Source organism: Balaenoptera physalus (genome assembly GCF_965194825.1).
Source record: "Balaenoptera physalus genome assembly, chromosome: 3".
Classification (NCBI taxonomy): domain Eukaryota; kingdom Metazoa; phylum Chordata; class Mammalia; order Artiodactyla; family Balaenopteridae; genus Balaenoptera; species Balaenoptera physalus.
In genome coordinates this window covers 116,341-129,403 of record NC_138890.1, presented here as the reverse complement: position 1 = coordinate 129,403, position 13,063 = coordinate 116,341, and the positions used below count along the sequence as shown (strand labels likewise).

The following is a 13,063-nucleotide window of genomic DNA, read 5'->3' as shown; positions in this document are numbered from 1 at the left end:
GGCCGTGCTCCTGTTGCCCGGTGACCACAGACAACAGGAGCAAAGCTGCAGGGCTGGGAAGGGCCCAGCACATGGGGGACCACCAGCAAAGCTCGCTCTATAGCCACCGCATGTCGGAGGCCGAGGACCAGCCAGAAAGGGGGCAGGATGACGGCACCCTGGGCCTCCAGGGCCCCAAGTATGAGAAACGAGGGTCCAGGGACCCCAAATACCAGGGTCTGGACGATGGGGACCTGGGATTGGAAGACCAAGAGGAGGAAACTTCCTCTGAGGAGGTGACTGGGGAAGAATTCGTGGACGCCCAGAACCCGGAGGAGGCCCTCTCGGCGCTGGAGAGGGTTCTGGAGAAAGACACGGAGGAGGGTGTGCCTGAGATGAGGTGGGCAGGAGGAGCGGGCGCCCAGGCTGGGGTGGGCGGGGGTGGCCCTGGGGGTGGCTGCACTGGCCTGGGCGCTCACTCTAGGGGTGAAGTTGTCAGCACCTCGCTGCTCTGAGGAGGAGGGCGGCAAACAGCCCCTGTCCAGGTGGCAGGTGAGTCGTCGTGGAAAACCCTATGCAAATGCCAACTTTGGAGGTGGCAGAGTTGAGAGGTCGTGAGCCCTCCATCCCGACAGAAAGAAAAAGAAATGGGGGAAGATCTCCCAACCCCCAAAGCTGAAACCGTTGCAAGTACCATAAATTGCCAGACACGCTTTTGGCGGCCAGGAGGACAGCCGGAAAAACGCGGATGCTCCCTGTAGGGAGGGACCCCGTGCCCTATGGTGTTCATGGGGTCCTCGGCTGGAACCCCTCGCCTCCTGGTGCTGGGTAAGCACGCGTCCCCTCAGGCACTGCAGAGGGGCCTTTGCCCTCCCGGCACAGTGACGGAGCTCGTGTGATGAGCGCACAGTGTGGTGTGTGATGTGGCCGGCGGGGCAGGGGACGCGTGCCGTGTAGAGGGCGGCGCTCGGGGAGGGGTCTGAGCCGGGAGAGGAGACTGCATGTCTTGGTGCTCTGGGGGCTTCCTGGGGGCACTGTCCATGACCCAGCATCCCCTCTGTGGCCCTGCAGGCGGGAGCAGGTCTCTGTTCCATTTCACAAAGGAGGGAACCCAGGGCACTGGCTGGTGGCAAAGCTAGGATTTCAGATCAGGTCTTTGTGGTGCCAGGGCTCTCCTCCAGAGGGCGGGGCGAGAACACAAGGATGGTTCTACCCCGCCGGGGGAGCAAGGGCTCTGGCCTCAGCATCCACCTCCCCTCAGGCGGCTGTCCATCTCCCAGAGGACCCCCGGCACCTCCGTGGGCTGGGAGAGGAGGAGGAAGAGGCGGCTGTTTGAGTTGGCGAAACCCAAGACCAACTGGCAAGTCTTGAAAGACAGGTGAGGTGTCGGGTGGCCTGGATGGGGGGGTCTGAGAGGGGACACGGTGCCCTCGGCAGCCTCTGGGTACCGGCCGAACCAGCGGAGCCCAGCGCAGAGGTGGGCGGGGGCCTGTCTCTCGCAGGATGGGGTGCTGCTGCAGGGGCTACGCCTGGATCTCCCCCCGCATGAGGAACCTTCAGTTCTGTGTCTACTGGTGAGTCCCGCCCCCCCCCCCCCACTGCCCACATCGTCGGGAAGGGGGCCTTCACCGGAACCACCCTTCCTCTCCTGGGACAGGGTTGGGGGAAGGACTCTGCACTGGGGGCCCCGCCCCAGGATTCCCAGCTCTACCTGGAGCTCTGGACCCCAGCCCCCGGCTTGAGATGGGTCTGCTCCTAGACGCCGGGCCGCTTCTCAGTTGCGCCTCTTTCTTTCCAGCTCCCTCCTTCTCTGAACACCAGCCTTGCTCAGAATAACCTACACTCCCCGTGCCTCTAAGACTTTTCTCCCGTGTCCGTCTCTGACCTGCCTCTGCTGCCCATCTACTTACTCTCTCCTTTCTTCCCACCTGGAAGCTCTCCCTTCCTCCCCCTCCAGCTGCCCCTCTCCCCGCTGTCTGTGTTTATGGGGTGCTCTGAGTTCTGCTGCTGAATGGGGCGCAGACCGCCGGGGCCCTGGCTCCCCTCACGCTGAGCCCCGCTGGGTGTGTTCCAGGCCATCTGTGTACTGGACAGAGAGGTTTCTTGAGGATACCACCCTCACCATCACGGTGCCCGGTAGGTTGACCCGCCTAACCCTGACCCTAACCCTAACCCCTTCTCCGCAGGGGGGGGGGGCATCAGGGGGAGGGGGGCTGGCCAGGCGCCTGCGGCCGGGTCACCCCCATCTCACTGTGACCTGCACCTGGCTCTGTTTGGGGAGACCGAGGGGCCTCCCAGCCCCAACCCTCCCAGGGGTCCCTGCAGGACTGCCCCTCTCCCATCTCCCAGGAGCGCCCCCACCCCCAGTCTTCCAGGGGTCTCCTCTCTGGAGTCTGTCCCCAAGCTGGAGGCTGGTCCTGGCGGGGGAGGGGTGGGGGGCAAGCTCTCCAGGGGAAATCAAAGTTTGCACCTCAGTCAAAGTGAGGTCAGTACTAACTTCACAAAAGACCCCTTTCCTTCCCAGAGCCGCTGATCCCTTTGAATAAAACATTTCAAGAAAACTCATTTCTGGAGAGCCGCTCAGGGCGAGTTCTCTCTTGGGTTTAGAATCCCCTGCAGTGAGCACGGAGGCCCCCGGAGCCCAGGCCCGTTCTGCAGAGGAGCCTGAGCCCCCATTCCCCCCACCCCTGTGTGCCCCGCGGTCCCCAGGTGAGGGTGTCTGGTGCGAGCTGTCCCTTGTGTGAAGCTGGATTCAGGAGGAAGGAAGCCCGCGGGGAGGGGCGGGTTTCCAGGGAGCTGTTTCCCCTTTTGTGCAGAGGTGTCCCGCCGGTTGGAGGAGCTGGCCCGACCTAAGAGGTTCTACTCAGAGTATTACAACAACAACAGGTAGGGGGCGCCCGGGCAGGGACCCCTTTCCGTCGGGGCTTGCAGGGGAGGGCCCAGGTCCTGGGACCAGGAGACCCATTCACACCGGCCAGACACTGAGCCTTTGAAGCTCTGTTCCCCAGACAGGACGCAGGAGGCTCTCAGGGCTGCAGGGCAGGTGCTGGTGTCACTCTGGGCAGCTGGTGGTAGTGAGACTGATGGTTTTAGGCGCCTGCCTCCTGGCACGACTCTGTCTCAGTTCTTGCGGCTTCCACGCTTGCTGACGTGGGGTCCGGTGTTATTAGACACAGACTGGTTTCCTATCTCACGCACGTGTGGAAAGGAAAACATGCCCAAGAGTCCCACTCACCCATGTTGACAGGCTCCAGCCACCGTTTCTGTGGCCGTCATTGTGACCACAACTTCTCACCTTAATGCTGGTTGGAGCGTAATCTGGAGGCACCTCTGTGTGACCTGTAATCTGGGGTGACCTCTGTGATCTGTAATCTGCGGGATGACTTCTGTGATCTGTAATCTGGGGTGACCTCTGTGTGACCTGTAATCTGGGAGGTGACCTCTGTGTGATCTGTAATCTGGGGTGACCTCTGTGTGATCTGTAATCTGGGGTGACCTCTGTGTGACCTGTAATCTGGGAGGTGACCTCTGTGTGATCTGTAATCTGGAATGACCTCTGTGTGATCTGTAATCTGGGGTGACCTCTGTGTGACCTGTAATCTGGGAGGTGACCTCTGTGTGATCTGTAATCTGGAATGACCTCTGTGTGATCTGTAATCTGGGGTGACCTCTGTGTGACCTGTAATCTGGGGGGTGACCTCTGTGTGATCTGTAATCTGGAATGACCTCTGTGTGATCTGTAATCTGGGGTGACCTCTGTGTGATCTGTAATCTGGGGGGGTGACCTCTGTGTGATCTGTAATCTGGAATGACCTCTGTGTGATCTGTAATCTGGGGTGACCTCTGTGTGACCTGTAATCTGGGGGGTGACCTCTGTGTGATCTGTAATCTGGAATGACCTCTGTGTGATCTGTAATCTGGGGTGACCTCTGTGTGATCTGTAATCTGGGGGGGTGACCTCTGTGTGATCTGTAATCTGGAATGACCTCTGTGTGATCTGTAATCTGGGGTGACCTCTGTGTGACCTGTAATCTGGGGGGTGACCTCTGTGATCTGTAATCTGGAATGACCTCTGTGTGATCTGTAATCTGGGGTGACCTCTGTGTGACCTGTAATCTGGGAGGTGACCTCTGTGTGATCTGTAATCTGGGGTGACCTCTGTGTGATCTGTAATCTGGGGGGTGACCTCTGTGATCTGTAATCTGGAATTACCTCTGTGTGACCTGTAATCTGGGAGGTGACCTCTGTGTGATCTGTAATCGGAATGACCTCTGTGTGACCTGTAATCTGGGGTGACCTCTGTGTAAACAGCTCCGTGGAGCACAGCCCATCGTGGATGGCCCCGGGCCTTCTGGTCGGGCTGACAGTGTTTATCCATTGCATTCCAGCCTCAGAGATGTGAAAATAAGAGTCTGCCTCGGATCAATGAAATACGGCTGTTTCTGGGGCAGAGGCAGAGCTGAGACCCGGTTTTAGGAGGTGGGGTGGTGGCAGGGCTGACTTTCATCCCTTTGATCCACCTCCTGCCCCCAGCCTGATGGTGGGAGTAGGGGAGACGGCTGGGAGGAGACTCCCAGGGAGAGGGTTGCTCCATCCTCGGGAATAGGGGGGCTCTGTTAGGGATTCTTTTAGGAGCCCCTCTTGGAGGTATTTTGAAAACCCTGCACTGCACCAGGCTCTCCCTGAGCCCCCGAGTCAGAGAGGAGTCGTACACACACAAGCACACAGACGTAGCCCCGGGTGGCAGGTTAGGGTCTCAGGCCTGGCTCTCCCTTAGGACAACCCCCATCTGGCCCATTCCCCGGTCCACCTTGGAGTACCGAGCGTCCAGCCGCCTGCGGGAACTGGCCACCCCGAAGGTCCGGAATAACATCTGGAGCATACACATGTCTGAGGTGGGTGCCTTTCTCCCCCTGGAGCTCCCCAGCTCCCCCCGGGGGCTCAGCGGGTCCGGAAGGACCAGAGGCAACAGGTGTGTGACTGCTTCCCTGAACCATCGGGAGTCACCGGGGTTTGTTCAAGAAAAGGCTTTACTTTCCTCCTCTGGGCCTTGAAGGCAGCGCAGGGACCACCCTCCCCTGCCTGTCAGCTCAGAGGGGAGCCGGAGCAGTCTGCTCCCACGGGGGCGGGACAACCGCCGTTCAGAGGTGACAGCGGAGTTCAGTCCATTCTCAATCTGGTCCTTTGCGCTCCTCCAGTTGAGGCTCCACCCCCCGCACCCGGCTCAGGCCCGACTCCGCCCCGGCGGCCCACAGCTACCCTCCAGCACCTGCGCGGTGCCCGGCCTGGCCAGCAGCATGGAGTCGTGCTCCCCTGGGAGGGGCCGCCATGGGGGCATCTCGCACCCACCGAAGGACACGTGCTTGTTTCTGGGTTTTGGTTCCTGCACACACGGCTGCCGTGAGCATCTGGATCTCTGTGGGATACGTCGCCGTATCTCCAGGGTCAACACCCAGAAGCGGGGTCCTGGCCAGGAGGCCTGTCCGACTTTATCAGAGACTGACCACCTGCTCCCACAGTGGCCGCCCCGTCTGGCACCGTGTGTCCGTTTGCTGGTTTGTCCGTTTATTTCTTTACGGCCGGCCGCCCTGACAGGTGTGCGGTGGGACGGCCTTGTGGTTTAATGTGCGTCGGATCCGTGTCTTTTCATGTGGTTGTTTGACAGAACCCCAACTTGAACACTCTTACAACTAAATGCAGACAACACACTGCTTCTCCCAGAAACTCTTCATATGGATTTCTAACAGGTGAGGGTAGTTTAAAACCCCTAACAACAAAGATCCCACTGAAAGAATTTAACAATAATACCTTAGTGTCCAAATACCCAGTCCATGTTCTGTTTCCCCAGTTGTCTCAAAAAAAGGCTTCAGCAGTCAGTTTGGTTGGATCAGGATCCGGAGGAGGGTCTGGCCCCACCTCTTACCTGGAGACGTACCTGCTGTTTTCCCGGACCCTGCCTTGCCTTTGCCAGTTTAGCCTTCGAGTCCTTCTGCGCTCCAACACCCTCTGTGGCTCCCCAGTGCCCCGGGAAAGCCAGCAGGACGGGGCCTTCTCCATCCCTACTACCCCACGTGCCCCCTGTTGGACTAAATGCGGGTCCCTCAACAAGCCCCTGGGCCTTGGCATGTGCAGCTGGGCATGTTCCTGCCCAGCCTGGTGGGGCCCCCATCCGACACCCCTTCTTGCTCCTTCCCAGCCCCTTTCACGTGTGCTCTGGATGGGCTGTCATCCTTCCCTCAAATGTGAGCTCCCCGAGGACATGTGTCCGTGTCTGCTGTGGCCTTACTGCAGAGCTGGCCTTGCCCCGTGCAGGGCACGAAGCGGTTGTCAATATTCTTCGAATGCATGGATAAGTGACTGTTTCCCTGCCTGTCACCCCTGCAGACGGGGGGCCCCTTGAGGGCAAGACCGCAGGCTGACTCATCTGCCTCATCTGGTGACCTGGGCTGTTGGGGCCATCGTGGTGGGCAGAGAAGGAGGGGAAGAAAGGAGAGGGGATGGAAGACGTGGTTGAGAGGGGCGTGAAATTGTAAGCGCCAGGATGTCTTTGACAAGAGTAGTGTCTGTGATTTTTCAGCAGGACACCTTCAGGGGGAAAGGGACTCATCTTTCAGTCTCCCTAGAGAACATTACAGCCAATCCTCTGCCTCTGGGCAGTCTCCTACCCAAAGTGCACCCAACAGAGAGCTTCTGTAAAACATTAAATGTTATACACACACCAAGTGCTTGTACAATTCACCCTCCTACCAGCCATGTATCGGGATCTCTCTCCTCCCACCTTCCTGCCAGGGCTTGATAACGCCAGACTTTTTCACTTTTGCCAAATTTGTTGGCATGGAGTGATATTTTGCTGTTTTAATTTACATATCCCTGGTGCACAGAGAGGATTATTGATCCTTTGGATTTACTTTCCTGCACGATTAGCTCAGTTTCCTATTGATTTTTCATGTTATTGATTTAGAGAAGCTCTTTATTTATGATGGCTACTACTAATCCTTTGCTGAACACACTGCAAACTAACTTCTTCCCAGTCAGTCTTTTGTCTTTCAGTGTTGCCTTCAGGGTCTTTCTGATCCAGGGGCCATGAGGAATCATGGGCTACTTTACTCTTTCTCCTCTAATTCTGTTTCTAGGTGTCCCAAGTGTCCAGGGCAGCCCGGATGGCCACCCCCAGTCCGAGGATCATCCAGCTGGCAAAGCCCAGGGCTCCAGCCACCCTGCTGGAAGAGTGGGACCCCATGCCAAAACCCAAGCCACATGTGTCAGACTATAACCGCCTCCTTCACCTGGCCAGTAAGCAGGTCACCGGGGACTCGACATCTTATGAAGCGTCCTTCCCCACTGGATGCGGGTGGGGGCAGCCAGTTGACTTGGACCTGCTTCTGCCAGATTTGTGCTTCCCTAGCTCCACCTGCACTGCAGACCAGCTGTCCGAATCCCTGTGGGCAGTTCATCTGTGGTCTGCATGGGCTCCCTGGGGGCTGGCAGAGAGAATCGCTCCCTCTGGGTGGGGGGCGGTTTGTGGGTCTCCCAGCACAGCAAGTGGGTGCAGAAGGGAAACTTGGGGTGCAGGGCCAGGGCCGAAAGAGCCAAGCTGGGGCAAAAGGGCTCTTTACATGGTGTTGGCCTGACTCTCTTCCTGTCCTTTATTTAATTTATTTTTTTATACAGCAGGTTCTTATTAGTCATCCATTTTATACACATCAGTGTATACATGTCAATCCCAATCGCCCAATTCAGCACACCACCCCCCCCACCCCCCCGTGGCTTTCCCCCCTTGGTGTCCATACGTTTGTTCTCTACATCTGTGTCTCAACTTCTGCCCTGCAAACCGGTTCATCTGTACCATTTTTCTAGGTTCCACATACATGCGTTAATATACGATATTTGTTTTCCTCTTTCTGACCTGCTTCACTCTGTATGACAGTCTCTAGATCCATCCACGTCTCAACAAATGACCCAATTTCATTCCTTTTTATGGCTGAGTAATATTCCATTGTATATAGGTGCCACAACTTCTTTATCCATTCGTCTGTCGATGGGCATTTAGGTTGCTTCCATGACCTGGCTATTGTAAATAGTGCTGCAGTGAACATTGGGGTGCATGCGTCTTTTTGAATTATGGTTTTCTCTGGGTATATGCCCAGTAGTGGGATTGCTGGGTCATATGGTAGTTCTATTTTTAGTTTTTTAAGGAACCTCCATACTGTTCTCCATAGTGGCTGTATCAATTTACATTCCCACCAACAGTGCAAGAGGGTTCCCTTTTCTCCACACCCTCTCCAGCATTTGTTGTTTGTAGATTTTCTGATGATGCCCATTCTGACTGGTGTGAGGTGATACCTCATTGTAGTTTTGATTTGCATTTCTCTAATAATTAGCGATGTTGAGCAGCTTTTCATGTGCTTCTTGGCCATCTGTATGTCTTCTTTGGAGAAATGTCTATTTAGGTCTTCTGCCCATTTTTGGATTGGGTTGTTTGTTTCTTTAATATTGAGCTGCATGAGCCGTTTATATATTTTGGAGATAAATCCTTTGTCTGTTGATTTGTTTGCAAATATTTTCTCCCATTCTGAGGGTTGTCTTTTCGTCTTGTTCATGGTTTCCTTTGCTGTGCAAAAGCTTTGAAGTTTCATTAGGTCCCATTTGTTTATTTTTGTTTTTATTTCCATTACTCTAGGAGGTGGATCAAAAAAGATCTTGCTGTGATTTATGTCAAAGAGTGTTCTTCCTGTTTTCCTCTAAGAGTTTTATAGTGTCCGGTCTTACATTTAGGTCTCTCATCCATTTTGAGTTTATTTCTGTGTATGGTGTTAGGGACTGTTCTAATTTCATTCTTTTACATGTAGCTGTCCATTTTTCCCAGCACCACTTATTGAAGAGACTGTCTTTTCTCCATTGTATATCCTTGCCTCCTTTGTCATAGATTAGTTGACCATAGGTGCGTGGGTTTATCTCTGGGCTTTCTATCTTGTTCCATTGATCTATGTTTCTGTTTTTGTGCCAGTACCATATTGTCTTGATTACTGTAGCTTTGTAGTATAGTCTGAAGTCAGGGAGTCTGATTCCTCCAGCTCCGTTTTTTTCCCCTCAAGACTGCTTTGGCTATTCGGGGTCTTTTGAGTCTCCATACAAATTTTAAGATTTTTTGTTCTAGTTCCATAAAAAATGCCATTGGTAATTTGATAGGGATTGCATTGAATCTGTAGATTGCTTTGGGTAGCATAGTCATTTTCACAATATTGATTCTTCCAGTCCAAGAACATGGTATATCTCTCCACCTGTTGGTATCATCTTTAATTTCTTTCATCAGTGTCTTATAGTTTTCTGCATACAGGTCTTTTGTCTCCCTAGGTAGGTTTATTCCTAGGTATTTTATTCTTTTTGTTGCAATGGTAAATGGGAGTGTTTCCTTAATGTCTCTTTCAGATTTTTCATCATTAGTGTATAGGAATGCAAGAGATTTCTGTGCATTAATTTTGTATCCTGCAACTTTACCAAATTCATTGATTAGCTCTAGTAGTTTTCTGGTGGCATATTTAGGATTCTCTATGTATAGTATCATGTCATCTGCAAACAGTGACAGTTTTACTTCCTCTTTTCCAATTTGTATTCCTTTTATTTCTTTTTCTTCTCTGATTGCCGTGGCTAGGACTTCCAAAACTATGTTGAATAATAGTGGTGAGAGTGGACATCCTTGTCTTGTTCCTGATCTTAGAGGAAACGCTTTCAGTTTTTCACCATTGAGAATGATGTTTGCTGTGGGTTTGTCTTATATGGCCTTTATTATGTTGAGGTAGGTTCCCTCTATGCCCACTTTCTGGAGAGTTTTTATCATAAATGGGTGTTGAGTTTTGTCAACAGCTTTTTCTGCATCTATTGAGATGATCATGTGGTTTTTATTCTTCAGTTTGTTAATATGGTGTATCACATTGATTGATTTGCGTATATTGAAGAATCCTTGCATCCCTGGGATAAATCCCACTTGATCATGGTGTATGATCCTTTTAAAGTGTTGTTGGATTCTGTTTGCTAGTATTTTCTTGAGGAGTTTTGCATCTATATTCATCAGTGATATTGGTCTGTAATTTTCTTTTTTTGTAGTATCTTTGTCTGGTTTTGGTATCAGGGTGATGGTGGCCTCATAGAATGAGTTTGGGAGTGTTCCTTCCTCTGCAATTTTTTGGAAGAGTTTGAGAAGGATGGGTGTTAGCTCTTCTCTAAATGTTTGATAGAATTCACCTGTGAAGCCATCTGGTCCTGGACTTTTGTTTGTTGGCAGATTTTTAATCACAGTTTCAATTTCATTCCTTGTGATTGGTCTGTTCATATTTTCTATTTCTTCCTGGCTCAGTCTTGGAAGGTTATCCCTTTCTAAGAATTTGTCCATTTCTTCCAGGTTGTCCATTTTATTGGCATAGAGTTCCTTGTAGTAGTCTCTTAGGATGCTTTGTATTTCTGTGGTGTCTGTTGTAACTTCTCCTTTTTCACTTCTAATTTCATTGATTTGAGTCCTCTCCCTCCTTTTCTTGATGAGTCTGGCTAATGGTTTATCAATTTTGTTTATCTTCTCAAAGAACCAGCTTTTAGTTTTATTGATCTTTGCCATTGTTTTCTTTGTTTCTATTTCATTTATTTCTGCTCTGATCTTTATGATTTCTTTCCTTCTGCTAACTTTGGGTTTTGTTTGTTCTTCTTTCTCTAGTTCCTTTAGGTGTAAAGTTAGATTGTTTATTTGAGATTTTTCTTGTTTCTTGAGGTAGGCTTGTATAGCTATAAACTTCCCTCTTAGAACTGCTTTTGCTGCATTCCATAGGTTTTGGATCGTCGTGTTTTCATTGTCATTTGTCTCTAGGTATTTTTTGATTTCTTCAATGATCTCTTGGTTATTTAGTAACGTATTGTTTAGCCTCCATGTGTTTGTGTTTTTTACGTTTTTTTCCCCGTAATTGATTTCTAATCTCATAGCGTTGTGGTCAGAAAAGATGCTTGATATGATTTCCATTTTCTTAAATTTACTGAGGCTTGATTTGTGACCCAAGATGTGATCTATCCTGGAGAATGTTCCGTGCGCACTTGAGAAGAAAGTGTAATCTGCTGTTTTTGGATGGAATGTCCTATAAATATCAATTAACTCTATCTGGTCTATTGTGTCATTGAAAGCTTCTGTTTCCTTATTTATTTTCATTTTGGATGATCTGTCCATTGGTGTAAGTGAGGTGTTAAAGTTCCCCACTATTATTGTGTTACTGTCGATTTCCTCTTTTAGGGCTGTTAGCAGTTGCCTTATGTATTGAGGTGGTCCTATGCTGGGTGCATATATATTTATAATTGTTATATCTTCTTCTTGGATTGATCCCTTGATCATTATGTAGTGTCCTTCCTTGTCTCTTGTAACATTCTTTATTTTAAAGTCTATTTTATCTGATATGAGTATTGCTACTCCAGCTTTCTTTTGATTTCCATTTGCATGGAATATCTTTTTCCATCCCCTAACTTTCAGTCTGTATGTGTCCCTAGGTCTGAAGTGGGTCTCTTGTAGACAGCATATATATGGGTCATGTTTTTGTATCCATTCAGCAAGCCTGTGTCTTTTGGTTGGAGCATTTAATCCATTCACGTTTAAGGTAATTATCGATATGTATGTTCCTATGACCATTTTCTTAGTTGTTTTGGGTTTGTTTTTGTAGGTCCTTTTCTTCTCTTGTGTTTCCCACTTAGAGAATTTCCTTAGCATTTGTTGTAGAGCTGGTTTGGTGGTGCTGAATCCTCTTAGCTTTTGCTTGTCTGTAAAGCTTTTGATTTCTCCATCGAATCTGAATGAGATCCTTGCCGGGTAGAGTAATCTTGGTTGTAGGTTCTTCCCTTTCATCACTTTAAGTATATCATGCCACTCCCTTCTGGCTTGTAGAGTTTCTGCTGAGAAATCAGCTGTTAACCTTGTGGGGATTCCCTTGTATGTTATTTGTCGTTTTTCCCTTGCTGCTTTCAATAATTTTTCTTTGTCTTTAATTTTTGCCAATTTGATTACTATGTGTCTTGGCATGTTTCTCCTTGGGTTTATCTTGTATGGGACTTGCTGCGCTTCCTGGACTTGGGTGGCTATTTCCTTTCCCATGTTAGGGAAGTTTTCGACTATAATCTCTTCAAATATTTTCTCTGGTCCTTTCTCTCTCTCTTCTCCTTCTGGGACCCCTATAATGCGAATGTTGTTGCGTTTAATGTTCTCCCAGAGGTCTCTTAGGCTGTCTTCATTTCTTTTCACTCTTTTTTCTTTATTCTGTTCCGCAGCAGTGAATTCCACCATTCTGTCTTCCAGGTCACTTATGTGTTCTTCTGCCTCAGTTATTCTGCTATTGATTCCTTCTAGTGTAGTTTTCATTTCACTTATTGTATTGTTCATCTCTGTTTGTTTGTTCTTTAATTCTTCCAGGTCTTTGTTAAACATTTCTTGCATCTTCTCGATGTTTCCCTCCATTCTTTTTTTTTTTTTTTTAATTTTATTTATTTATTTATTTCTGGCTGTGTTGGGTCTTCGTTTCTGTGCGAGGGCTTTCTCCAGTTGCGGCAAGTGGGGGCCACTCTTCATCGCGATGCGCGGGCCTCTCACTATTGCGGCCTCTCTTGTTGTGGAGCACAGGCTCCAGACGCGCAGGCTCAGTAATTGTGGCACACGGGCCTAGTCGCTCCACAGCATGTGGGATCTTCCCAGACCAGGACTCGAACCCGTGTCCCCTGCATTGGCAGGCAGATTCTCAACCACTGTGCCACCAGGGAAGCCCTGCCTCCATTCTTTTTCCGAGGTCCTGGATCATCTTCACTATCATTATTCTGAATTCTTTTTCTGGAAGGTTGCCTATCTCCACTCCATTTAGTTGTTTTTCTGGGGTTTTATCTTGTTCCTTCATCTGGTACATAGCCCTCTGCCTTTTCATGTTGTCTATCTTTCTGTGAATGTGGTTTTTGTTCCACAGGCTGCAGGATTGTAGTTCTTCTTGCTTCTGCTGTCTGCCCTCTGGTCCGGCCCGCAGTCCCCAGGACTGTCGCGGCTTCAGCTGCTGGGGCCCCTCCAGAGCCGGCAGCC

At 50.3% G+C, this 13,063-nt stretch overlaps 1 protein-coding gene across 1 annotated transcript in view; it reads left to right on the top strand.

Annotated features, from left to right (window-relative positions):
* SPMAP2 (sperm microtubule associated protein 2) overlaps positions 1-13,063 on the top strand; it is a 29,106-nt gene that overhangs the window by 13,072 nt on the left and 2,971 nt on the right. Inside the window, exons 7-13 of the mRNA XM_082455982.1 lie at positions 104-379; positions 1,241-1,357; positions 1,482-1,553; positions 2,054-2,115; positions 2,796-2,865; positions 4,757-4,874; positions 7,113-7,272. Of these exons, the coding sequence (XP_082312108.1) occupies positions 104-379; positions 1,241-1,357; positions 1,482-1,553; positions 2,054-2,115; positions 2,796-2,865; positions 4,757-4,874; positions 7,113-7,272 (875 nt within the window). The remainder of the gene's footprint in view (positions 1-103; positions 380-1,240; positions 1,358-1,481; positions 1,554-2,053; positions 2,116-2,795; positions 2,866-4,756; positions 4,875-7,112; positions 7,273-13,063) is intronic.